The sequence below is a fragment of the Dermochelys coriacea genome, chromosome 19 (genome assembly GCF_009764565.3).
Source record: "Dermochelys coriacea isolate rDerCor1 chromosome 19, rDerCor1.pri.v4, whole genome shotgun sequence".
Classification (NCBI taxonomy): Eukaryota; Metazoa; Chordata; order Testudines; family Dermochelyidae; genus Dermochelys; species Dermochelys coriacea.
In genome coordinates, this window is record NC_050086.2 from 7572346 (window position 1) to 7599850 (window position 27505).

General features: G+C 45.6%; 1 protein-coding gene across 1 annotated transcript in view; it reads left to right on the forward strand.

Annotated features, from left to right (window-relative positions):
• MACF1 (microtubule actin crosslinking factor 1) overlaps positions 1-27505 on the forward strand; it is a 259982-nt gene that overhangs the window by 149026 nt on the left and 83451 nt on the right. Inside the window, 20 exon segments of the mRNA XM_038377247.1 lie at positions 9940-10089; positions 10201-10434; positions 11100-11327; positions 12223-12390; positions 12392-12451; positions 12453-12479; positions 12481-12741; positions 13357-13493; positions 13495-13525; positions 13671-13674; positions 13745-13780; positions 13783-13869; positions 14632-14766; positions 14769-14839; positions 15358-15685; positions 20128-20292; positions 23469-23557; positions 23559-23627; positions 24712-24829; positions 26949-27011. Of these exon segments, the coding sequence (XP_038233175.1) occupies positions 9940-10089; positions 10201-10434; positions 11100-11327; positions 12223-12390; positions 12392-12451; positions 12453-12479; positions 12481-12741; positions 13357-13493; positions 13495-13525; positions 13671-13674; positions 13745-13780; positions 13783-13869; positions 14632-14766; positions 14769-14839; positions 15358-15685; positions 20128-20292; positions 23469-23557; positions 23559-23627; positions 24712-24829; positions 26949-27011 (2461 nt within the window).

The following is a 27505-nucleotide window of genomic DNA, read 5'->3' on the forward strand; positions in this document are numbered from 1 at the left end:
TCTCTTTGGCAGAAGGCCTGGCAAGAGACATCATAGATCCCAGGACTCTCCAGCTGCTGCAGGAGCTGCAGGATACCCTTCTTCTGATACGTCAAATTAGCTTGGAAGGAAAACGGTTTCTGCCCACAGTTTCTGCAATAGAAGAGGGAAAGATCAGTGAGGATGTTGGACTGAAGATTTTAGAAGTTCACCTTGTTACAGGGGGTTTTCTAGACCCTTCAGGTCAGGGCCGGATCAGCTTGGAAAAGGCTGTTCAAGAAGGCCTCATAACTACTCAGCTTCACTCAAAACTGGCCTCTCGTCTGAGATCTTGCAGGAATTTGATTGACCCCAACACAGCCAAGAAAATCAGCTTGACTGAGCTAATGCAGCGATGTATCATTCACCAAGAGACTGGCCTGAGATTGCTGCCCATCAAGCAGCTGGCAGGTGGGATGGTGAGCCTGAAATCAGGTAGGAAAGTGAGCATCTTCCGTGCTGTCCAGGAGGGGCTAATAGATAGGCAGGTCACTGTGCGGCTGTTGGAAGCCCAGCTTTTTGCTGGGGGCATTGTAGACCCCAGAGCGGGGCACAGACTGACTGTGGACGAGGCAGTGAGACATAATTTGATTGACCAGGATATGGCATGTTCACTCTTGATCCGACAACTTCAGACAGGTGGCATTATAGATACTGTCACGGGAGAGAGACTGACAATAGATGAAGCAGTAAAGAGAGATTTAGTAACCTCGAGGATTGCGCTGGTGATCCTGGAATCCCTTTGGTCCTTTATGGGGCTGTTGTGGCCTGAGTCAGGCGAGATCCTCCCAGTTGCAGATGCCCTAGAGCAGGGCATCCTGTCCACTGAATTAGCTCATAAAATTCTTAGTAACAGGCAACTCATCAAGGCTCTCTTCATACCAGAAACCACAGAGGTCTTGACCTGGAAGAAAGCAGTAGAGCATGGCATCTTGGAGAGAGATGTTGCCAAGAAGCTAAAATCTACCGTCATACCTGACATGATGCCCAGTATGCAGCTGGCAGGCTCTGCAGCCAGAAGCAAACTGAGCGTGGGTTCTGCAGGAAGGAGTCATGAAGACCAAAGTCACCCTCTACTAGGGAGTGATGATGATAGGCTGATATTCCATTTGATGACCCACAGCTATATCAACATCCACAATGGCCACAAGCTGCTCCTAGTCAATGGGGAGTTAAATGATCTCACTAAAGCTGTTATACAAGCTCAAGAAAATGGATCAAGTACTCACCTGTTGGAAGTTAACAAGGATGGTTACAAAGGTCTGGAAGTTCTTGAAGAGATAGGAGACTGGGAGAGTGCAACTACGGAAAGGAAGCCCTGTAATGATTTGGCTTTGATGCAACTTGAGTTTCAATTTACTGCTTTGAAAAAAGAGAAAGAAGTGTCAGAAAATACTTCTCTAGATGATAAAAATCCAGTGATACAAATTGGAAGTTTTCCATCAAAGTATAAAGAAAAAACTCTGAATCTGAAGGAACAGGAAGAGATTTCTGCAAAGCGAGCTTCCATTCAGAGTGAAATTGATGCTGAATCTGCAAGAGAACAAAGGCTGACTATAACCAGGAATGGAAATCAAATAGAATTGTCTAGACAAGAATCTGTTAATGACTACATTAGAATCAGAGATAAATTTGAGATAAAGCCCAGAGAAGCAAAGGAAATGCTGGTGGAGATGAGGATAGATTCCAGTGGTGCTAAACTTGTAATAGATGAAGTCAAAGATAGAGCACCTAAAATGGTAAGAGATGGTATGAGAAAAGAAACCTACATATCTATGGATGAATCAGAGAATATTGAGAAACTACAAATCATGCAAGAGAAAACTCAGAGAAGGGTGGAATCTGAAGTAGAGACACAAGCTATTACGGATAAGAATTTGTTGAATAAGGAAAAAGCTAAGAATAGATCAGTGAAAAGAGAGGAAATCATGCCTCTTAAAACTGGAGATGAGGAGCAAATGGAAGAAAGAGAAACAGAAAAAACTGAAAGCGCAAGAGTATTGGAAGTAGAAGAAACGGATGTGGAAGCTTTATCAGTTGATTTCAGTATTAGTGAAACTTCTGTGCTACCCAAACATTCCATGGAACTGGGAGAAGACTGCACTTTAACAATGCTGGTGGCGCAACTCCAAGGTGGGGGTATATACCATGAGCAGACGGGCAAGAATCTTCTTCTGAATGAAGCTGTAGCTTGTGGTGTAGTGTCCAGCCACACAGCTGTAAAACTGATGGAGAAAATGAAAATGTTCAATGGCTTCTTTGACTCTCACACATGTGAATCATTAACCACTGAAGAAGTCATTAGTGAAGGTCTGATGGATGAGAAACTTCTGCATGAGGTACTCACATCTGATAAAGCTATAAGTGGTGTTCTGGACCCATGTAGTAATATAGTCTACTCTGTCAAGGGTGCAGCTGAGGTTGGCCTACTGGATGAAGAAACAGCATTGAGAATTTTAGAAGGACAAGTAGTTACTGGAGGAATTGTTGACTTGAAACGAGGCAAAAAAATATCAGTCACTTTGGCTTCAAATCTTGGCTTGGTCGAGCCCTCTAGTCAAGAGGAACTTATAAAGTTAGAGAAAGCTTCTAGAGGAAAAGATGCTGAAGATGAAACTAGACAGAAGCTCATTGGATTACAGGCTGAAACATGTGGAATTATGGATCCTAAAACTAAAGAGCCGTTAACTATTGTCCAGTCGGTTGAAAAAGGGCTTCTCAATAAGGAGAAAGCCCTTCAACTCTTGACCAAACAGATAGCAGATGGAGGAATTATTCACCACATGTCTGGAATGAGACTTTCAGTAAATAATGCAATGAAACATGGATTGATTGATCAAGACTTGTGCAAAGAACTCGTAAAGTCTGAAAGTGTATGTTTGCACCAGTGTGTTCATCCAGAAAGAAAGGAGCTTGTATCCTTACCCAAGGCAGTGTCATTAGGGCTAATTAACTTGGACTTTCACCGTGAAGTCCAAGAAATACAGGCTTTGAGTGGAAGTGTTTTTGATCCTGTTTCTGGCCAGAGATGGGCTTTGTCTAAAGCTGTAAAGGAAGGATTGTTATCTGAGCCAGTTATGGAAAAGGCAGTGTTGTCTTCAGATATGAAACATGGAATTGTAGATCCTGAGAGCTGTATGATCATTCCCTATTCGGAATTTATAAAGAAATGTAAAATTGACATTGAATCTGGACAAAGGTATCTGGAGCTCGTTCCTTTCCGAGCAATCAAGGACAAGGTGACAGGGAACGCTCTGACGTGTGCTCAGGCTGTGAAGCTGGGGGAAATAGACCTGTTGCCCACCTTGAGAGTACTGCAGGCTCAAGCAGACACTGGTGGCATTGTGGATGGTGCTACGGGCAAAAGACTGTCTCTGATGTCTGCTTTGGAACAGGAAGTGGTGGATGAAGAAATGGTGAGAATCATTGCATCGAACCAGATGATGGCTGGAGGGATTGTTGACGCTAATAGTGAGGGGAGCTTAAAGGAAGCTGTTGAAAGAGGACTAATCAGCCAAAAATTAACTGCGGCTGTTCAGGAAGGCATTTGGATACTCAATGATGATTCTGATCCTGAAGAGTGGAGAGAATATAAATGCCACTCCCAGCAGCTACTGCAAAATGGAACACCCAAAGAGGAAAGCGTGGCCATGGATAGTCCTGCTACGGAGATGACTGATGATGATGAACACAAAGCTAGACACGAAGCAATGGGCTACAGTGCAGCTGGAGATGCTGATTCTGACCGATCACATAAGACAATGAGTATAATGAAAAAAGAGGTGCTGAAATCACTTCCTCCTGAAATTTCAGAGGATGGTATAGTGGGTCAACTCTTAGGAGAGGCTGAATTGTCCCCTGAACCTCCCTTAGTATTAGCCACAATGCCTCTATCTCCAGCATTTAAGACTCAGAAAAAAGAGATTAGGAAAAACCGATCACAGGAACCCTGGAAAGAGGAATTGAGGGAGAGAGTAGAAGTAGCTGAGGAGATAGAAGAGAAAAGAGAGAGACTGGAGGCAGGGAGAGAGCAATCATTTGCTGGTGAAATGATGTATCAAAGTAATGGGGACAAAGAAGGAATAGAGAGAGCCTTTTTCGGTAAAGATGGGGTTCTGGGAAAGACAGAAGCTACAGCTATGGCTTCTGAAGTAGATCAGAGAAACTTAGATGAGAGAATGGAGGGGTCAAAAGCAGTAGAGACAGTATCAAAAGAATCAGTTTCTGTGGATCAAGGAGAAGAAGAAATAGTCTGCATAAATGCTAAGGAACCCTTCAAGCTTGCAATTGGCGATAAGCATATTGAAGACAAACCTGTAGATAAAATACCAGTGCAGCATGCTGAAACTACACCACAGAGACCAGAGGCAAAAATTCATGAGATCAGAAGTCTTGGTGCTCCAGAAATGTTGAGAGAGGCTGATCTAAAACCCATGGGAAAGAAGAAAACTGAGATAAAGAATCCAAAGCAGATCAGTATCCCAGGAGAAACCACTAAACTAGGGAAATCTTCCAAGGAAAAACAGTCCCTTCCTATCCCAGATTCCAAAGAAACATTGATGAGAAAGATCAAGGAGGAATTGATCTCAAGTATTCAGGAATCAGTGTGTGAAACTATCACCAAAAAAACAGCTAGTGGGTTGCCGAGTGGCATTGCTGAACAAAAGCAAACAGAGATTAGCGAGAAACAGGTTCCTGAAAGAGAAAAGGAAGCGACTGCATTGGGCCTGAAAGAGAATATCAAAGATGATCAGAAATTCACCATTGCCCCAAAGAGAGAGGCACTCCAAGAGACAATCGGAGAGATCAGAAATGGCAAGGACACTTCTGTAACAGATAAATCAGAGGAAAAGATACCCAAAGCAATGACCAAAGAGGAAACCAGAGATCTGGTATCCACCACAGTGTGTATCACAGAGAGAAAAATACCAGAGTTAATTACCAGAGAGGAATCCACAGGTGATCTAGAATCCTCTATAATCTCTGAACTAGAGAAACAGACTCTAAAAGAAACAACCACAGAGTTCACCATGGATGAAGCAAGGTCCTCTACAACCTTCAAATCAGAAGGAAAGACACCCCAGGACATAACCAGAGAGGACAGCAATGGTGATCAAGAACCACGCTTAACTATGGCAGACAGGGAGAGATGGCAAGAGCCTTCAAGAGAATCTACAAAACCAGCCAAGGTAAATGTTGGGGGTTTTTTTAAATTCCTGGGTATTTATGTATATTTGATATAAATGAGCATGATTTAGGACAAAGTTGACAGCAGGAAGGATAAATGTAGTGAATGTAAGGCACCTATTGGGAGTTGCAGCCCAGAAGATAGTAACTTGAGTTGATTTGGCAAATGAAACTGTGATGTACTGGGGGGAAACATTTGAACCTCAGTTATATTTTATGAGAACATTACTTATAAATGACAGATACATAAGCCCATTGTTTAGCAGTTTGATGATAACACTGCAGATTTGTTGCTATTTTTAAGGTTTGTTGGAAAAAGAGTACGTTTTGTTTCTCCATAGTAAATCTTGTAGATAAGATTAGCAAGTGAGCAGTCCCTAATGTGGAAAATGGCTGAGAGAGAGAATGCTAAGAGTTCTTTAAAATATCTCATTCTGATTTACTTTTCTCTCAAAATCTGAAGTATGTTTTGTCTTTTGACTCCGCAGATTGTGTTCAGCAAACAGCTTTGTCTGGAACATGATGAGAAGCTGGTGTCTTATCTGTCCATGCTCCGAGATATTGAGATGAAAATTAAACAAGTTCAACCTGCGGAGCTGAATTTAGAAGTGCTGCAAGACCTGCTGCATCAGGCTGAGGTCAGGGGGGGCCACTGTACTAAAATTAGTCCAGCTCCAATGCTCTTCTCTCTGGGTTAGTTCTTTTAGGGCAGTTTTTGCAGCTGCTCACTGTCTCTTGTGAGCACAATGAGGAACTTTAGTCTGGGATCTAAAAGATATTTTTCTTTCTGGCTCAGGTCTTTGTCCGTGCTTAGACAATAAATTCATTTAATTCACAGTTAGGTTTGCTGTCTGGAATGAATTACTGTAACCTGGCCAGATGAGAATAGTTGGATGAATTGGTGGATGGTAATAAATCATTATAGCAGATACACATATTGTTTGAATCCAGTTTCTTCCAGCCTTGTTTTACTGTGGCTATGTCTACACCTCAAGAAAAACCCATGGCATGGAGTCCCAAAGCCCGGGTCAGCTGACTCAGTGTAGACATTCGGGCTAGGACCGGAGCTGGGCTCTGAGACCCTCCCCCCTCACTCAGCCTGAGCCCAAACGACTACACTGCTATGCCGCGTGAGTCAGTTGACCCAGGGTCTGAGACTCAGTGCTGAGAATTGGCTTTTTTTTGCAGTGTAGGCATGGCATACCTTGTGAATGCTGGCAGTGAGAGTATGAAATCATTGTGTCTTGGACTTAATGATACTGTCTTGCCTCAGGTCCTGGATGTGGAACTGAAGGATCTGTCCTCTCCAGTGAATCAGGAGCTGGACTCTGTGAAGTGGATTGTGGCCAACCAGCCCCAAGAGGTCCCTGAACAATTGCTGAAAGCCTTGGAGAAAGATGCCAAGAACCTCCAGAAGTCTTTTAGCTCAGTGAGCAATGCCTTGGAGCCTGGCTGCTAAACCTGCGCAATGCTGCAGAAACTGAAAAGGTACAACTCACAAACAGACTTTTGTCCTCCCTATGCTGCTTCAGCCCTATACTGAGGGAATCTGCATTCATTCCTTCATTAGTTTCCTGGTTTTAATTAGTGTAACTTTTCATTTTAAGACTAAAATCTTAACACGGCATAAGAGGCTTGAGGGCAAACTGGAAGAGCTGCAGAACTGGGTCTGCGATACCGCATTATCTCTGGACAGCAGTGATTACCACAATGCACTGAGGGAACAGCTTGAATTGCCTCCTCCAACACTATAAGGTAGCCATAGCAACACCCCTAATCCTGACTGATAAAATTCTGGCATCCTCCAGGGAAGGGGTTGCTTTTAATCCAGCCTTCCTCCTTGATTCTTTGTGGCTTTCCCTTTGTCGATTATTGTGCAAGGAGATGCCAATATTCTAGCCTGTTTTTCAGTCCTTTTGCTCTTGGGAGCATGAGTAATGATGCCATGCAGGGGTGAAAGGAGCCAAGGGTGTTGTTTTTTTTCCTGTTTTGTCTCAACAACAAGTAAAACATCCTATTGCAGCTTAGCCCTTCAAAGAACATAGGGAAATAAATATAAAATAAGTCACAATCTCCTCCAGAGCACGACCTGGAGCCATTACTGAGCGCCACAGTCTCTTGGGAGTGGCGCTCAAACTGGTCAGTGGAAGCTGTCCTCATGGCTCACAGAGCTATGCTTTTGAGACCCAAGCAGTGCGGGGCAGGGGGCTAAGGTGTTGAAAGAAGAGGTAGCTCCAGCAGAGGTTTTTGCTGCTATACCATGATCTGCAGAATGAGGAAGCTGGAGGGCGATTGGCATATAGAGTATAAACAGTCACTTCTGAATCTGGGTACATCTCCAGCGCTGCACCGCACACACATAGAGAAACTGGGTCTGACTAGGATGCCAATGACAGGAGGGTTTTTTTTTTCAAAGGTGTTGGGAGATCTGGTATAAAGAGAAAGGAGGAGACTTGGGAACTGCTGCTTTCCACACATTGTCTTACTCAGTGTGCTGCTGTACGCGGTTCTGTTAGGGCTTCTCTGTACAAATACTTACTGATGGGAAACTGGGGTGTACCTCTACCTCGCAGTAGCCTGCCGCTTACAAAGTGTTTGTGTGGACCCTCCTGCCGCGTGCTAAAAATTGCCTGGGTGCTTTGATCTAAGCTGCTTTGGAACAGGAGTAGATTAAAGCCCACTACAGAACTTCTAGTGCTTGGCAGGTGGCTTCACTTGGAGACTTAGTGTGCAGCAGGCTAGTGCGGGGTAGTTTTACAACCCAGCTTGCCGCGAACTAAGTGTTCATGTAGACAAGCTCTTTGTGTATAGCTGGGTGCCTGAAGTATCTTTGTTCCTTGATGGAGATCTGGCTGGAATCTCTCTGCTCTGTGCCATAGGATTCTCTTTGCCCATGGATCTTGTCCAAAGCCAGCAGCTTAGGAAAGTGCACACAGACGAGTCACTTCACTGACTAGCTTTTTCTCTCTTCTGTTCAGGAGTTGAAATGTCCCCTTGCTCACACCAAATCTGAGCTGGATGCTACTGCTTTCGACATTCAGTTCTTTATCTCTGAGCACGCCCAGGACTTGACCCCCCAACAGAGCAGGCAGCTGCTAAGACTGCTCAATGAACTGCAGAAGTCTTTCCGGGACCTTTCCGAGCGTGTGGCAGCTCAGGTGGAGGTCCTGCAGGTCTGTCTCCGGCAAGTGGAGCAGATTGATGAGGTGAAGGTTGTGAGGCCTGTTGTGTTTTGTTAACTGAGATGTTTTCAAGAACATGCCGTGAAACACTTGCCGTTCTGTGTTCCGGTTTTGGATGTGTGACTTTGAAATGATTCATGGCACAGCAGGAGTTTCTTGAAAAGACTCGATTGCTCCTTTCTATTACCCTACCCTACCCAACCCATCTTTCAAGGGACTGAGTTTCTACCTTCCCTTATTCAAAATAACCAAGCTCTTGAGGGTTCTAGATGGCACAGCTGGTCAGTCCCTTTGGCTTTCAGCTCTGGAAACCTGCCTGAGTCTAGCTGAGATCATATGTGCATTGGTTTAGTGGACTCAACTAGTTCCTATAAGGTCCACACCAGAAAATGACTGCACAAACTGGCATTGTTCAACCCAAATGATAACCAGTGTTGCTAGTTTCTCATTTTCCTTGCACAGTTAATGGTCTGTAGACACATGAGAACAGCCCTTTGAATAATATCTAAATGTCGTGTCACACAGCAGCCACCCACACAAGCTCCTGGTTCTCTGCTTTGTTCCCGCAGCCCACATAATTGCATGGACCTTTTCACTCCAGACACTATTAATACTGTAATGTTTTTATTAACAGTTGCTCTCAAAAACACTCTGCCTATGCCATCTCTGTGTGTGTATTAACCAGTTTGCTTTGCTCTTTCAGATTCAGTGTGCACCCATCCTAACCCAGGAAGATCTCGCTTTGCAACCGAAGAGCTCTTAAGAGCACTCTTTTGAATTGCTTCTGTTGTTTATCTTAAAGATTGAAAGAAATGACCTCAGCATTTTGCACAAGTTTGTATGTTTAGTTGCTACAGCACCAGAAGAAACTTTTTTTCCCCTGCTAGTAAAGAGAAGTTTTTTGTCAGGACTGTCAGGGTCACACATCATGCTCAATTGCTCAAACAGGCGCTTCTGTATTGTGCACTAGTGGCAAAACCTAGGAGTTGGATCAGCTACAGAAACATTTTGTCTCCCTTGGCTCTCACACCAGCCCCGGTGTCAAAATAAACCTGACTCGGGTCAGTCAATGCTCCAAAGCTGCAGCGCTGCATGATGCCAGTGTGTTATGCGTGGCCAGCCTTTCTAGAGATGGCATTACACAGGTTTCTGGTCTATTTTAAATTTCTTGAGGTTGAGAGGAAGGACAAATCCAGAGCAACATTTGGTTAATTGTACCAAGGAGGGCTGTGTTTTGATCGTTGTTCACTGTGAAATTCTTAAACATTTGTGGAATGGTCTCCCATCTAAGGAGAGAAGACAGCTTGAATGACAGAAAAATGTGTATGTAAAGAGATCCCTTTCTTCAAATACTGTTGGGTTCTGATGCACATTCATGCAGCCTGTCTGACTGTTTGAGAGCAGAGGGCTTCAAAAGGTGTTTTCTGTGCTGCCTCCTATCCTATCAGGTGCTCAAACTGTCACACTTCTGCCTTGCTTTTCAGAGACATGGTGGCATTGAACAAATGATGCATCTTAAACGGCCTCCTCTCTTCTCTTCCCCTCAACACAGACTCTCCAGGGGCAGCAAGCCATGCGCAGTCGGAAGCTGGAGGAGCTCCACGCCTGGCTGGGCCAGGCGGAGAACACACTGACAGGCCAGCAGAGAGCAGCCCATGAAGGGGACCTACCTATGCTGCAGCAAATGCAAAGTGACGTTAAGGTCAGTGCTAGAATAGTCGGGGGGGAAGGGGGGGGGCAAGAAGGGGGCAGAAGAGATGTCCGTGGCCTGATGGCACAGGAAAGTTGTATGATTCTTCCACGATGCTCGTAGGACCTGCAGAGGAACATTCGGAGCCGGGCTGCCTCTTTCGTGGGTGTCTTGAAAGCAACCGAAGAGTTCTTAGAGGAGAACAGGGCCAAGATGAACCCCGGGGAGTTGGCAGCCCTGCAAGAGAAACTCCGCTTCACCAAGGAGCAGTTCCAGTCTCTGCAGGAGAGGACTGAAGTGGCCCAGAAAGAACTGGAGCGCACAGTGACGGCTGCAATGCAACAGGAGACAGAAAAGGTAACACACAAGAACAAATGGAGGGGGGACTTTAATGTGGGGAGGCAGCTGGGCCTAGTGGGTATGCCACTGGCCGGGGAGTTGGGACACCTGGGTTCTATTCCTGGCTCTGCAACTGTTTTGCTTGGTGACCTTGGGTAAGTCGTGTCTCCACTCTGTGCCTTGGTTTCCCCATCTGTAAAATGTTGGTATTGACTCCCCTTGTAAAGCACTTTGAGAGCTATGGATTAGACATGCTAGGTATTTATAATACTAATACAATATTCATCGGAATGTAAAGCAGCTCAGGGCAGAGTAAAGGAGCCTTGCTCTGATGTCAGGACTTGGTAATAAACTTCCAGTGCAGCTTTTTGAAGTAATTTGGCGCCTCTGAAAATCGAACAGTGTCTCAACCTCCCCAGATAAGCCACAGGGGTGTACCTCAAGGAACCACTTGTATATGTGCACCCGTGTGCGCACGCTGCTCGTGCACTCACTCACTCACTCTGTATCAGAAGCCCAGTTTGGGGCTTGTGTTGGCTGAGTAAGACTGTGGACTATGTGTTGTGCTGAGCTGAGAATCACAAAATCAGTCAGATGCCAAGATTCTCCCGCTCCTGATACAGCAGCTTATACAAATACAAAAAGAACAGCCCTCCTCATCCGGAATATTTGTTGTTTTTCAGGTGAAAGCTGCCAAAGAATTGGAGGAGAACAGGAGTAAGATTGAGTCGCTTCTAAATTGGGTGACGTCATTAGAACAGATCTGGGAGCTCTCTGAGCACAAACCTCGCCCAATGGAACAAGCTTCAGGAGCACTCAAGGGGAAAAGCGCTCAGGACATCCTTGACGGTCACTTAGTGGAAGTGGACCGAGTGGAAGAGAGCCTTGATGGGCAGTATGAGAGGCTGAAGGTGAGAATGCCTCCATGTCCGACCTACCTGGCTGATATTACGTTAGATCTTAGTGCTGCCAAGCACGGTGATGACCCTGCCACCAGGAAGTGGCATTGAATGCATGGATGTGTTCACCATGCCACATAGTTGTGTTCCAGTGTGACTGGGCATCAAGGCTCTTGTTCACTAGAAGGGGAGACCCCTGAACTTGTGGGATCCTCCTGTCACAGCAGACGGAAGGACGTAGAGATGTGAAAGTGGAGAGATGTGTTTTTTTGTCTGCCTCAGCTGTAATTATTAGTGGTGTGATCAGTAATGCGGAGTACTTTACATTCAGGTCACAAGATGATGCTGTCAGGGTAACACGCAGGGGAGGGGTTAGTTGTTTGCCAGCACAGTGAAGAGAGGTCTGTCAGTAGTTCTGGTGCTAAGGGCTTGTCTGCATGGGGAAGTTAGTGCACAGTGAGCTAGGAGTAAATGTAAAGCGCACTCCTGACTCCATACCCACTCCCCATGTGAACACTCTTACTGCGCACTATGAATGCCTCCAAGCAGTTTAGCTTAGCACGCTTCCAAAGTGCATGAAGCTCATGTGCACAAAAAACAAGGTGGGCAAGTAATCTCTTTTATTGGACCGACTTCTGTCGGGGAGAGAGATGAGCTCGAGTCCAGTAAAAGGTATTCCCTCACCCACCTTGTCTCTCCAGTTTCCTGGACTGACAGGGCTATGGCTGCACCGCACACAACAGAGTGCACAGAGGCATTCTCAGTGCGCAGAAAGTGTCCGCACTGGGAGTTAGTGCGGAGTCGCTAGTGCACACCAGCTACTGAGGGCTTTTCCCCCAGGTAGATGAGTTCTTAGAGACATTAGATTGGTCACAAGGCAGCATGTTTGTTGTGTGGTGTTTTTTAGGCACGCCATCAGGAGCTGCTCTCCCACAGCAAGATGTCATACTAGCTACACAGACCGCACAGCCTTCTGGACAAACAGGGCCACAAGCTAGCACCGGAAGAGAGGCAGAGGCTTCAGGGGAGGCTGGCAGAGCTGAAGGAGCAATACGCAGCCAACCTGTCGCAGTCCGGAGAAGCAGCTGAAGCAAGTGCAGGTGCTGCGGGATGAGCTGCAGAAATTTATGCGGGATTCACGGGGAGTTTGAGGCCTGGCTAGAGGCAGGCGGAACAGGAGCTGGAGCGGATGCACAAGGCGGACAGCGACCCTGAATCGCTGAGACCAATGCTTCTCCGGCAAGGAAGCTTCTCGGAAGATGTGATCTCCCACAAGGGGGATTTGCGGTTTGTTACCATGTCAGGACAGAAGGTGCTGGACCAGAGAGTGCAGCCAAGGAAGAGGGGCCGAGCCATTAGCCACAGGAAACTTAGTCAAGAGCAACTGGATGATGCAACAAAAAGATACACTGCTCTCCACTCAAAGGTACAGGAACCCTTTCCACTCCATAGGATAAAGCTTTAATGGAGTTTCCCTTCTGTGCAGCGTTGTAGGGATGGTGGTAGCCGTATTGCATGTACTGGGAATTTACCTGTCAAAATCTGCCCTGTTAGCCTTCTCTCTGACCGTTCTCCCACCTTCCTACATCAGGAACACTTGCACTGTTCAAACATCTTAAAGGTCTGAGGTCAGAAGAGGCAGGGGACTGGGTTTATATGGTTCTTCCACCCATGCTAAAACTGAGTTCTTCCTCGGGCTTGTCTCCATGGTAAGGTGGTGCGTGGCAGGCCGGGGGTGAACCTACAGCATCCTAGCTTGCTGTGCGCTAACTCGCTGTAATGTGTTGAAAGTTCCTCTAGTGCACTTTGACATATTCCCCTTCGAAACTGGAACCTTTACTGGTAGCATCCACGTAGCGAGTTTGTGTCTGTCAGCTAGTGCTCTGTACATTCACACCTCTGCTTGCCACCCGCTAACCTGCGGTGTAGACAAGCCCCTCAGTGGAGTTTTTCCCCCTTTCTTCAAATAAAGGGGGCATGGAGAGCAGGCTGCGGACCATGATGGTTCATATCCTTGTCTCGATTTTATTTTCCTGTGTAGTGTGCCAAGCTTGGTTCCCATCTGAACACCTTGCTGGATCGCTACCAGCAATTCCAGGAAGTGGCAGAAACTCTCAGGATGTGGCTGCAGGAGAGTGAAGCATCTGTAGCAAAAGTCCTCTCTGAGACAGTTTCCTCGACCCAGCATTCTGCAGAAGCAGCTCACCAATGCCAGGTAAGGATCTTAGACTGTCTTTCCTCCAGGCTGAGTGTACGACCCCTTGTGGCCAGACATCTCACCCTAAAATCCTGATTTCGATCTCCTGTCATATGGGTTCCTTGGGGGGCTGTTAAATTAAGGATGGAACCTGCTAGACCAGTTCACCAGTGTGTCACAGTCTTTTTGTGTATATTATTGCTGACATTAGTGGTCTTATCTTGTGTTGGAGCGCAACTACAGGGAAATCTTGCTGAGCATCAGGTGCCCGTGAGAAGCTGCAGAAAGCAGCACGTTCCCTGCTGGAGATAGAAGGAGAGCCAGCCCCTGATCGCAGACGCATTCAAGAAACCACAGGTACTGAGCAAAGCAGCCATGTCCATTAGCATGTAAGAGTGTGAAGACAGACCACAATTAAAAAAAGGGAACTCAAGTCCCCAAGTCAGACGAGTTCAGAAGAACACGGGATCAAAGTAGAGGAGCTACTGCAGTAAGAGCAACTTGTCTACATCCCTGTGGGCACAAACATACATGCCAAAGGGCAGTTAACCAACTTCCCAAAACACCTCCTGAGGCTGTTTGTTTTCCTTTGGAGGATCCACGCTTCTCTTTATGTTGAGAAAACGAGGGATGAGGGAAGGACGTCTTGAGCAACAGGCAGCTTCTGCCTCAAGTAGTGAAAAGAGACCTTTGTTTTTAATGTAGAGAAAATACATAGACCCCACTGAAATGGGTCTTACCAGATCCTGTTTCTGTGCTTTTGTGTACGTTTCTGGTTAGCCTATACCACCGTGTCTTAACTGTAGAGTGGGAGCAGGTTACCCCACCTCTGCTACTGCAGGATTCCTACACCTTCCTGTGTAGCATCTGGTGTGGGCCGCTGTCGCTGACAGGACGCTGGAATAGATGGACCTTGGTCAGTTTCTATGCTGCTGCTTTCTCTTTTGTTTACCAGGTGAGGTTTTTCCTGTTCTCTCTAAAGAGTTCAGTAATTGAACCTTCACAGCTCCAGCTCCTCTGGGTGATTTGGCTAGTTATTTGTGTTGGGGATAATCTCAGAGGTGACAATCACTTGCCGCCTCTTGGTCATTTATTTTAATCCTGTGCTGAATTCCTCAGATTCCATCGTGAGCCATTTTCAGAGCCTTTCTGGTCAGATGACAGAGCGCTCGGGATCTGCTGCAGAAGTCCATCGCCCAGTCCCAGAGCGTCAAGAAGGACTGGAGACTCTTCTGCAGTCGATGGCTGAGATTGAGAGAGCCTGGAAGGAGAGCAGCTGGCTTCTCTCTCATCTCTCTCCTCCAGGATCACTACCGCCACAAACGCTGTGAGATGTTCTTATCTGCCTTTCAGAAAGAGCCTGCTTTAGGTAGACGGTTCCTCTGCCTCTCGCTAACCATCTGGATGAGGCAGTGATCTTAAAACATTCTGTGCTTTAATTGTATTGAAATGTTCAAGTCACTTAAATGCAGTAAACCCATTTAAACAAGGGAGCTTAAATCCAACCTTACCTGAATTCACTGAACTAGGAAAATAGAGCATCAAAACGGTTTACCTGCCTCCTCAACTAATGAGCAGCATTTATATACGTTCATATAGCTTTGAGAGGAAATGCCTGTCCAGAAGCAGTGGATGAGAATAGACTGACAGTTCAGCGTGAACAGAGGCAGGGAAAAGCCAAAGTCCAGACACAGTGGGGAAGGAAGGCACAGGGAGGACTGGGGGTGAAAATAATCCACGTGAATGTTGTCTAGAAATGTCATTTGCTTTAAGATTTCTAGTTCCAAAGGGCCCCCCGGCCAACTCATGCTACTTTGGTTTTCTCGGTGTCTGTTCTGACAACAGAAGTTGAAGCAGGACATCGCCCGGCAGAAGAGCAGCCTAGAAGCCACCCGAGAAATGGTGACTCGATTCATGGAAACGGCCAACAGCTCCACAGCCTCAGCCCTGCAGGGCAAGTTGGCCGAGGTGACGGAGCATTTCAATAAGCTGTGCCGGCAGCAGCAGGAGAAGGAGAACGTGCTGAAGGGCCTCCTCCCGAAGGTGGAGCAGTACGAGCACCTCTCCGAGAAGCTGCAGCAGTTCACGGAGAGCAGAGCTCGCATGCTGGCTTCCGGAAACCAGCCGGATCGTGACATCGCTCACTTCTCCCAGCAGATCCAGGTGAGAAGCGGTTTTGTGCCTAAAGAAGGAAGGAGGCCCAGACTATGAGGCTTTTGTGAGGAGCCTTTGCAGGCAGAGTGGAGGGATTTGTGCAGAGTAAATAACCCCCTGCCTTCATCCCAGCCCATTGGGACCTGCAGTTACAGTAGCTGTTTGCTCAGCCATTGGAGAAAGGGAACAAGAAGGGGGCTTTGCAGCTCATTGCTGTTTCACTGCCCTGTGTGAACAGTCTAGCAGCAGTACTAGACTAGAAAGACAATCTGCCCAGTCCAGCTGGCTGGGGCAGAGAACTAAAGGAGTGAACTCTGAACATTTGGATTAGACCCAGGGCAAATATAGCTAGACCTCACTGGCTAAAAATCCAACCGTTATACTGCAACAACGCTTACATGTCAGTGAGTAGAATTGCTACCCTAGGACAGTGTTTAGGGAATAGGATGGGTCCATTGCACTGATGGGACAAAACAGAGTGATTTCATGGAGACACCATGGTTCCTGCTAGCTGGGAACAGTATCTGCCCTAGATTCTCCCTGTAGCCTTTCTAACAATTCTGAGTGCGGGAGTTTCAGAAGTTGCTCTGATTCATGGTGACAAGTATCGGGGGTAGCCATGTTATTCTGTATCCACTAAAACAACAAGGATTCCGGTGGCACCTTAAAGACTAACAGATTTATTTGAGGCATAAGCTTTTGGGGAAAAACCCCACTTCTTCAGATGCATGGAGTGAAAATTACAGATGCAGACATAAATATACTGACACATGAAGAGAAGGGAGTTCCTCACAAGTGGAGAACCAGTGCTGACAGAGCCAATTCGATCAGGGTGGATGTAGTCCACTCCCATAATAGATGAAGAGTTGTCAATTCCTGGAGAGGCAAAGCTGTTTTGTAATCAGTCAGCCTCTTCCAGTCTCTATTCAAGCCCAAATTAATGGTGTTAAATTTGCAAAATGAATTTTAGTTCTGCTGTTTCTCTCTGAAATCTGTTTCTGAAGTTTTTTTTGTTCAAGTATAGCTACTTTCAATCTGTTATAGAATGTCCAGGAAGATTGAAGTGTTCTCCCACTGGCTTTTGTATGTTACCGTTACTGATGTCCGATTTGTGTCCATTATTCTTTTATGTAGGGACTGTCCAGTTTGGCCAATGTACATGGCAGAGGGGCATTGCTGGCACATGTCAGAGTCCGTCTGGGCAAAAATTACATTGGGGAAGATAACTAGTAAAGCCTCTCCTACGATGGTGCTTGGGGTGTGCTATAGACCTCCGGGATCTAATTTGGATATGGATAGAGCCCTTTTTAATGTTTTAATCAAGTAATACTAATGGAAACTGCGTGATCATGGGAGACTTTAACTTCCCAGATATAGACTGGAGGACCAGTGCTAGTAATAATAATAGGGCTCAGATTTTCCTAGATGCGATAGCTGATGGATTCCTTCATCAAGTAGTTGCTGACCGACTAGAGGGGATGCCATTTTAGATTTAATTTTGGTAAGTAGCGAGGACCTCATAGAAGAAATGGTTGTAGGGGGACAATTCTTGGCTCAAGTGATCATGAGCTAATTCATTCAACTAAATGGAAGGATTAACAAAAATAAATCTGCAACTAGCGTTTTTGATTTCAAAAGGGCTGACTTTCAAAAATTAAGGAAATTAGTTAGGGAAGTGGATTGGACTGAAGAACTTATGGATCTAAAGGTAGAGGAGGCCTTGGATTACTTAAATCAAAGCTGCAGAAGCTATCGGAAGCCTGTATCCCAAGAAAGGGGAAAAAAATTCATAGGAAGGAGTTGTAGACCAAGCTGGATGAGCAAGCATCTCAGAGAGGTGATTAGAAAAAGCAGAAAGCCTACAGGGAGTGGAAGATTGGAGGGATCAGCAAGGAAAGCTACCTAATTGTGGTCAGAACATGTAGGGATAAAGTGAGACAGGCTAAAAGTCGAGTGGAGTTGGACCTTGCAAAGGGAATTAAACCAATAGTAAAAGGTTCTATAGCCATATAAATAAGAAGAAAACAAAGAAAAGAAGAAGTGGGGCTGCTAAACACTGAGGATGGAGTGGAGGTTAAGGATAATCTAGGCATGGCCCAATATCTAAACAAATACTTTGCCTCAGTCTTTAATACGGCTAAAGAGGATCTTAGGGATATGGTAGCATGACAAATGGGAATGAGGATATGGAGGTAGATATTACCATATCTGAGGTAGAAGCGAAACTGAAACAGCTTAATGGGACTAAATTGGGGGGCCCAGATAATCTTCATCCAAGAATATTAAAGGAATTGGCACCTGAAATTGCAAGCCCATTAGCAAGAATTTTTAATGAATCTGTAAACTCAGGAGTTGTACCAAATGATTGAGAATTGCTAATATAGTTCCTATTTTTAAGAAAGGAAAAAAAAGTGATCCGGGTAACTACAGGCCTGTTAGTTTGACATCTGTAGTAGCAAGGTCCTGGAAAAAATTTTGAAGGAGAAATTAGTTAAGGACATTGAAGTCAATGGTAATGGACAAAATACAACATGGTTTTACAAAGGTAGATCGTGCCAAACCAACCTAATCTCCTTTTTGAAAAAGTAACAGTTTTTTTAGATAAGGAAATGCAGTGGATCTAATTTACCTAGATTTCAGTAAGGCATTTGATACCGTGCCACATGGGAATTATTAGTTAAATTGGAGAAGATGGGGATCATAATGAACATCAAAGGTGATAAGGAATTGGTTAAAGGGGAGACTACAACGGGTCCTACTGAAAGGTGAACTGTCAGGTTGGAGGGAGATTACCAGTGGAGTTCCTCAGGGATAGGTTTTGGGTACCAATCTTATTTAATCTTTTTATTACTGACCTTGGCACAAAAAGTGGGAGTGTGCTAATAAAGTTTGCAGATGATACAAAGCTGGAGGTATGCCAATTCGGAGAAGGATCGTGATATTATACAGGAGGATCTGGATGACCTTTTAAACTGGAGTAATAGTAATAGGATGAAATTTAATAGTGAGAAGTGTAAGGTTATGCATTTAGGGATTAACAACAAGAATTTTAGTTATAAGTTGGGGACGCATCAATTAGAAGTAACGGAGGAGGAGAAGGACCTTGGAGTATTGGTTGATCATAGGATGACTATGAGCTGCCAATGTGATATGGCTGTGAAAAAAGCTAATGCGGTTTTGGGATGCATCAGGAGAGGCATTCCAGTAGGGATAAGGAGGTTTTAGTACCATTATACAAGGCACTGGTGAGACCTCACCTAGAATACTGTGTGCAGTTCTGGTCTCCCATGTTTAAAAAGGATGAATTCAAACTGGGCAGGTACAGAGAAGGGCTACTAGGATGATCCGAGGAATGGAAAACTTGTCTTATGAAAGGAGACTTAAGGAGCTTGGCTTGTTTAGCCTAACTAAAAGAAGGTGAGGGGAGATATGATTGCTCTCTATAAATATAATCAGAGGGATAAATACAGGAGAGGGAGAGGAATTATTTCAGCTCAGCACCAACGTGGACACAAGAACAAATGGGTATAAACTGGCCACCAGAAAGTTTAGACTTGAAATCAGACGAAGGTTTCTAACCATCAGAGGAGTGAAGTTTTGGAATAGCCTTCCAAGGGAAGCAGTGGGGGCAAAAGATCTATCTGGTTTTAAGTTTCTACTCGATAAGTTTTATAGGAGGAGATGGGATGATGGGATAATGTGATTTTGGTAAGTAATTGATCTTTAAATATTCAGGGTAAATAGGCCTAATCCCCTGAGATGGGATATTAGATGGATGAGATCTGAGTTACCCAGGAAAGAATTTTCTGTAGTATCTGGCTGGTGAAATCTTGCCCATGTGCTCAGGGTTTGGCTGATCGCCATATTTGGGGGTCGGGAAGGAATTTTCCTCCAGTGCAGATTGGAGAGGCCCTGGAGGTTTTTCGCCTTCCTCTGTAGCATGGGGCATGGGTCACTTGAGGGAGGATTCTTTGCTCCTTGAAGTCTTTAAAACCACAATTTGAGGGACTTCAATAGCTCAGACATAGGTGAGAGGTTTTTCGTAGGAGTGGGTGGGTGAGATTCTGTGGCCTGCGTTGTGCAGGAGGTCGGACTAGATGATCAGAATGGTCCCTTCTGACCTTAGTATCTATGAATCTATATATCACATTAGTAGACGTGCAGGTGAATGAGCCTCTGATGGTGTGGCTTATGTGGTTGGGTCCTCTGATGGTGTCTCTAGAGTAGATATGGGGACAGAGTAGGCAACAAGGTTTGCAACAGGGATTGGTTCCTGGGTTAGTGTTTCTGTGGTGTGGTGTGTAGTTGCTGGTGAGTATTTAATTCTGATTTATGGATAATTCATCTATTTCCCTGTAGAGGGCACTACGTGCCCTAGTCAGTATCAAGGGTTGTGTCTGTTCATTTCTCCTGTTTGAACAAACACAGGAGCTTCATCCCCGCTCTTGTTTATCCTGACAGGAGCTGAATTTAGAATGAGGCCGCACCAAGAGGACCTGGATACTTTAGAGGGTCTGATCGCAGAGCTGAGCTCCTTTGGTTTCCCAGTGGTCTCCTCTCAGCACCAAGAGAAGGTGCACAGCCTAAAACAGGATTTTGTGCGCTGCAGAAGGCAGCAAAGGAGAGGTAAGGCCTGAGATCACCTGTTTCCCCTCCTTCAGGGGCTGGATTGTGGAGACAGCTCTTAAAAATTGGAGGATGTGCTTCTCACTGATGATGGAAGTTACTTAGCAATTGGGAGAGAGCTGACTAAGGTTCATTTTTGCTTTGGGGACTGTACGTTAACTTCTATCTCTGCTGTCCTCCTACACCGCAAAAACTTAATGCCGTCATCTTTCGCTGCATTTTAAAAAAGCACGGCTGAGGCGTTGTGAAAATGTGTATGCTGCAAGAGCTTCTGCTTCGTGCTTTCTCAGCATGCAGGGGCTGCTAACAATCAAACCCACTCCTGCTCCCCCAGGAGCAGATCACTGTATTGTGGCAGAGGTTCATCGGCCAGCGAAGGAGCAATAGACAATAGCTGCAGAAGGAGCTTCTTCGTTTTCCCCTAGCTCGAGGGGGTTTCACAATCAGGGTCTGTCTATAGAGACGGGCAGCATTAAAACCAGGGTTAAGTTAAAGAGGGTTCATGAGACCTCGTTCATGACGGAGAGCGACCAGATAGGGGGGAATAACTGCTATGTGATGTTATAAGCCCGACTAGAGCTCGCATCACTTCCGTTCGTATGGGGCCTGACAGAATAGCAGCACGCCCAGAAACCTACAGCTGTGTTTCCAAAGTGTGAGGCAGCCTCCTGTCTTCAGAGTTCCACAATGATTTCAACTGCCGTAAGGGCAGCGAAGAAGGCAATGAATTTCATGGGTTACGCAGCACTGCACATACAGAGTCACTGCAGGGCCTGCTGTTGTACCCGCGCTCCCACAGAAATCCCACTGGTGGATGTGGGGAGGCAAAGGGAAAAGGACTGACGGTCTGTGTTTGCTGCAATCGTGGGGAGTCTGATTGCACTTGTGTAAATGTACCGGAGCTAGCTGTAAGGTCACTAGCTCAAGAACTGGAGCAGTGAAGCCGCAGCAGTGCGGGCTAGCTGCCCGAATAATTACCCCAGGGTTCCAAGTGGGCTTGTTGCGGCCCATTGCTGCCATGACTTAACCGCTCTGTACCTGAGCTAGTTCAGGTCTGTCTGTACGAGCTAGTCACGCCCCGTGATTGCCATGTAGACGTACCGTAGGCCTGCCGTGCTTCCTCCCCGCTTTCCCCTGAAATGCGAGCAGTCCTTGGAAGAGTGGGGGCAGAAGTGGTTTGTCACAAGGGTCAAGAGCACATATAATGAGCTCCACTTTCCTGACAGCTCTACTTCCCCATGCCAGGGAGTGTCATGGGGTGGGTCACAGATTAATAGTGTCTCTCCCTCAGCCTCCTCTTCCACTTGTGATCATGTGGTATATTTGACCACAGAGATTATCTTCCCTTCCATTGAAGCTCATTCATGTGGAGCTTCATTCGTATTGCTCTTGACCTTTGATTTAGTTGGGGATTGGTCCCTGCTTTGAGCAGGGGACTGGACTAGATGACCTCCTAAGGTCCCTTCCAACCCTGATATTCTGTGATTAGCATGCAACATGCCAATGGTGACGACACAATTGTGGAAGAGAAATATTAAAGGAAGCAATGTGGTACCCAGGTCTCTGGGCACCCAGGACTGAGGGTCACCTTGTTAACCCCCGGCTGTCAGTGAGAGGTAGACTTGGCCGTAGTAAGCTGGCTGTTAGCTCCCTGTCTTTGCCTCGCTGCTTACCAAGAGGGGACCTTGAGTCCCTTTGAACTATTCCCCTGTGACTCCCAGCCCCGACACTGGCTACTCACAATATCCGCGAGCCTTTGCCCCAAAGGAACCGGGTACTCCAGTTGCTTGTTTTACCTTAAACCACCACTCCTGTATATCGCACAGCGCTTGTGAGTGCCGACATTAAGAGAAGAAGTAGGTTTAGGTTAAGAAAGAATAGAGATTCAGCTAGAAACAAGGGAGTGCAGTGAAAACACAATGGTTATGATGCAAACACAAATCATAAAACCTGAACTAGGGCCTACGCTTATTAATAGTTCCTTTTCCTATCTAATAAAATAGTTTTCCCCCCCTCAAAAAAAATTTCAGTCTGTTGCATAGCCAGCTGCTTCACAGAAAACAGAATCCAAGCTGTCATGAAAACACCCCTTGCTCCGCAAGATGTCTCCTGAGTAATGGATGCAGAGGCCTCTCGCCACTCTGTGTTTATACTGAAAGTCTGTTGTCTCTATTCATAGGGTGATACCCTGCTTGTTATAATGTTCTTGTTTACCTCCAAGTGGTTTCAATTGTTTGCACTTGTCTCTTTTGGTTTCTATTGATTGTTCTGTGATGGGGGCAGTGAGAGACAATTGACCCTTGCATGACATCCCTGGCTAACAAAGGAGAGAGAGCAACTCCCTCCTGCATGAATAAACTGCCACCAGGTAGTTAATCCCTGGTGACATCCCCTTAACTTTAAGACCCTAAGGGTATAAACATCATATATCTACCTTATTCCTTCAGTGTTACCTGTTCTCACATCACACCATGATTGAGTGTTGATAAATTGCAGCTTTCAATAGAGACCTTACATGGTACCCAGTATGCATAGATACCCTGTGAACATGTATTTGATGTAGTGAGTTGTCAGGTCTGAGATGAGAGTGGTTTGCAAAGACCTGGGCACCTTTGTGTCACAAGTGTTTGATTATTTGTAGCTGTTCCTTAGTATCTCTGTCCTTGAGTGTTGCTCCTTATTCTCTTATGGAGTGGTGGCTGCTGGAGAAGTAGATAGGCAAACTCTTCCTCCTTTTTTCCAGCTGTTTTTACAAACATGCAGGCTCTTCTTTCCAATGATGAGCCTGAACCCTTGTCCAAGTAGTTAATAGCAAGGAAGTGACTCCACCCACCCTGTGACCTGCCAGCTTGCTACAGGCCACTAACAAGTGCTCTGTGCGGACCATGGTTTCAGAACTGCTAACCTGGACTTTGCCAAGAATGTGAGTCTGGGTTTCTAGGGGTCAAGATGACACTGAACTTGGCACCACAGGTCATTCACTAAGGAGGTCATTACCAGCAAGCAGAGATGCAGCGTAGCTATAGCCACGTTTTTGGCCACTAGTGAGTGCTGTTCCTAAGCAACAACAAAAAAAAAACCCCACAAGATCACAGAGACCATGGGGTCCTAATTCCGGTATGGTAATTGCAAAGCGAAGCACGAGCTGCTAACTCTCTCCACCTTTTCACTCTTAGAGAAAAGGAATGCATCATCTTGCCAGGAACAATTGGACGAGTTCCGAAAGTTGGTTGGAGCTATAAAGAAGTGGCTGAAAGAAAGCGAAGGGGAATGTGCCATCTGCAGAGACCTCCCTGGGCACCCAGGAACTGGAGAAGCGCATGCAGCACATCAAGGTGGGCAGGGAAAGCTGAAACGCTCTGAGGAGTTGGTGTGGAAACCAAAGGAGCATGTAATGACTTGCAGGTCATGGTATACTGTGAACTATTTTATGCTTGTTTTAATCCAGCTATGCCTGGGCTTCCATGTGCTTAAGTGCAGGAGTGCGGAGCTGTATGTCAGTGCAATGGATTCTCATAAGTGAGCCTTTACTTGCTCTGAAAACAGCACCACTGACAGTCTGAAGCCCCTGTCTGTATGGGACTGTCGAGAGACAGTGCTTGCAATCATACCCATCACTGTTTGCTATAGGCGCTCACGCTTTCAATGCATAGTGAAATCTATGCAGTCTTTTATTAATTTTTAAAAGAAATCCGACCGCTCCTCTGCTTTTCAGAGGAATTTGGGAGAGGAACCCCTGTGTGCTAGTCTGTTTTGAATGCAGCAAAATTCTGCCTCTCCAGTGAAATTCCCTCTGCTGGACATCAGGGGTTACATCCGGTCACTTGAGCGCTCTCATTTTTCTCTGGGGTAAATGACACCTTAAATCAAGATATGTCAAGGGCTATGATTTGAGAGAGAGTGCAACGTCCTGTTTGCTCACCTGTAGCTGTCTAATCTCAGACAGAAATATAGCAGCTCTCCGAGCTACTGATTTATACAAGGCCCACATGGCAAGTATAGCATGCTGGATACCGTAGGGGGCTAGGTGTATAGGCTAGGAAGGAGGGTCCTCAGAACCTTAGGTTGAAGAGAGACCCACTAGTTATTAATTTACTGCTTGATGCTCTATAGCTGATTCATTATAAAGAAACCGCCCTCTTTGACATAATATAGAGATGCTCTCTTAATCTGCAGTTTAACAGTAATTCAGTTTATTCTCTGGGAGTCAGTGAGCCATCCTGTGAATTAGACAGCTGAGCATGCTAAAGCTGGATCCTACATGGGTATTAGAGGAGTACTCAGAGTGCCTAGACAACAGACACACAAACACACACCTGTCATTCTCAGCTGCAGAATATGTTTGTTTCAATCATAGGCCCTCTGGTGTGGGAAATATATAATGTAGGATGCTGGTATCTGATCCTGGTTTTTTAATAGGTCCTCCTGGAGGAATGGACAGGAAAGGGGGACAAGGTGGAGGAAATCAATCACAAAGGGACTGCATTAGAGAATTTGATTGTAGAAATCACAGCCCCTGATGCTCAGCCAAAGACAGGTGAGTTACAGTCGTGCCGCCCAGAGGACACCTGGAGTGTCCTTGGAGGAGGAGCCCTGTCATTTTCTGCACTCTATTTGCTTTGTTGTTCTTTAGGTATATTTTTTTAAACCATCATCAAATAGAAAATGGCTTTAAACTTGTTACAAAACAAAAGGAAAGGAGCCAGCAAGAGTCTGTGTACCTTAGCCTTGGTCAAAAGCATTTAGGGGCTGAGGGCTCAGCCTCTGGAGAGATTGTCTGTTTGTCTGTCTTATATGAGAATGAACATAAATACCAAACTGCTGTTTTCCAACTTGAGAACTGACTCCTGTTGAGGATGTGCTTTTAGCATTTAGTAACCGCCATCCACATACGATCAGAGTCCCTAAACTAAGCAGGGTTAGCCTGGTTAGGGTTTGGATGGGAAACCTCCAAGGAACATCTAGGAAAAGGCTACAGGCTATAGTCCTGATGCTTCAGTAGGTGGCACTCTAAGGCTACATCTACACTATGAGCTAGAGGTGTGATTCCCCTGCTCCTACATTAGTTCTCATTGAGTCTAAATAGCAGGGCAGCTGCAGTAACACAGGTAGCGAGCATGGAGCTCTGGCTCAGCCGTGCCGAGTACATACCCACTGTTTCACGCAGGTTGATGCTCTGCATGGCTCGGCCGTTTGTGCACTGCCACTAGCCCGCTACCGCAACTATGCTGCTATTTATACTCGCGCTAGTTGGATACACCCCTTGCTCATAGTGTAGACCTAACCCAAGAATCGGTACTGAATCAGTTCATCAACATGGTGCTAGGATAACACTGGAGGATGCTCGCTTTCAGATACAATGTACATTGGATGTGTTGACTGCTTTTCTGGCCATTTAAGAACCCAGGGCAAGAGTTAGGGGTCTTAACTCCAACTGCCAGCTAAATTCTAAATTGGTAATTACCTAACATCTTGATGGGCGTTTCATCTGGAGAAATTAACCTTTGCTTCCCATCCACAGACATGTTGTAGAGTGTTGCTGACACAGAATAGCTACTGTGTTCCTCCTCAGGGATAGCTGAATGTAAGCAATAGGAAAGCAGTCCCTTGTACATACCCGGTGAAGATTTTGAGAGGTTTTTACGTTGCAATCTCCTATATAAATGGACATTATAATGATTATGATGCTGACTGTTTCTGGCTGCTTAGAAAATGAGAAGTCTGATCTATAACATCTCCAGGGAATTCAGGTTTGAATGTGGATAGACTTGGGATCATCCTTAAATGAATTCCAGGAGAAGGATTTTCTGAGGAATAATTTTCAAGGCCCAGTTGCATAGAAAAGATTTTATTTTTTTAGGTCTGTTTCTTTAAGAGCTTCATCCCATAAGAAAAGAAGAACGTAAGGAAGTTAATCTCTTCAATGAAGGTCTTTTGGCTCCTGCAATATTAGTCTCTATATTCTAAATATGATTCTCATGGTTATTAATTCTCCTGTGGGAATGCTGGTGCCTCCACTGAATGCAAAAATATATAGTGGTCACAGGCTTGCTGTGTGAGGTGGGGAGCTGATATCTACTTCGTGCCCACTAGCGGAGTTACTGGAGTTGTGGGCTCTGGGGAACTTCACAGCTACTCCTAAACATCTAAGCTATTTCTAAACTGTCCCTATAGGAGTGGCTGGAGGAAATGGAAAAGGGGGGTGTTGGCTGCAGGGAGGCACAGCTATTCTGTTTTCAGCTACTTGGAATTAGAAGAGAGTAAGGTAAAATAAACAGATGAAAAGCAAAATTGATTGGGAGTCCCAGCTGAGCATTGAGATGTGAGGAGTGGGGAATTCCCGATGCTGAGCCCTTAGCGTTAAGCATTAAGAGGGTCTGTGGAATTATCAGGATGAAAAGAATAAGCCACTTGCAAATGACATGTATTTGCTTGGTGGCTGACGTGGTTCGTCTTGTGGAGAGCTCTGTTGTCTTGTGCTGTGTTAATTTGCTCATGCTCAGGATTTGTTTTTTCTTTTGCCATGATGTCCGTCGTCGACAGTGGACAGCCGGAAACGGTTGGGTCAGTGCTGAGTGCGTACGTTCGTTGGTAATATGTCTGCATTCCTAACATGTTTGTCTTGTCCTTTGTTTGTCTCTCTGTCCCTTGCTCAGGTTCTTTGCTGCCCGCTCTAGGAGTGTCAGTAGGCAGTGTAAATGGATACCACACCTGCAAAGGTGAGATCACCAACTCCGTGTTGCAATAGAAAGCGGTGTCTGTGTGTTCATTTATGTTTCCATCAGTGCATGATAACAGCAGTCTGTATGGATGTTCCCCCAGGAGATAAACATTGCAATGTGACATTGTTGGAATCCTATAGCAAACCCTATATCTCTGCAGCGCTGTGTAGTAACCAGAATGGGGCCATGAGATGGGCAGCTGATTGTGATGTAGGACAGACCGAAGGACAGAAATGGCAGGAGGGGAATCCAGCTTCCAGAATTGACAACAACTTGACCCCTGATCAGCTTGTGTTAGAGAGCTGATAAGTGGGAGATTGTTTTAAGAAATGCAATGAAGGTTATTAGTTCTGAGGAGTCTGAGACCATATTAACCTGGAATTTTAAGTACGACTTAAATGACTTGTTAGCTGCTATGAGCTCATTGGTTCAATGAGATAACAGATGTAAAAAGTTGAACTCAAACTGTGAGAGGTGGATTAAATATGACA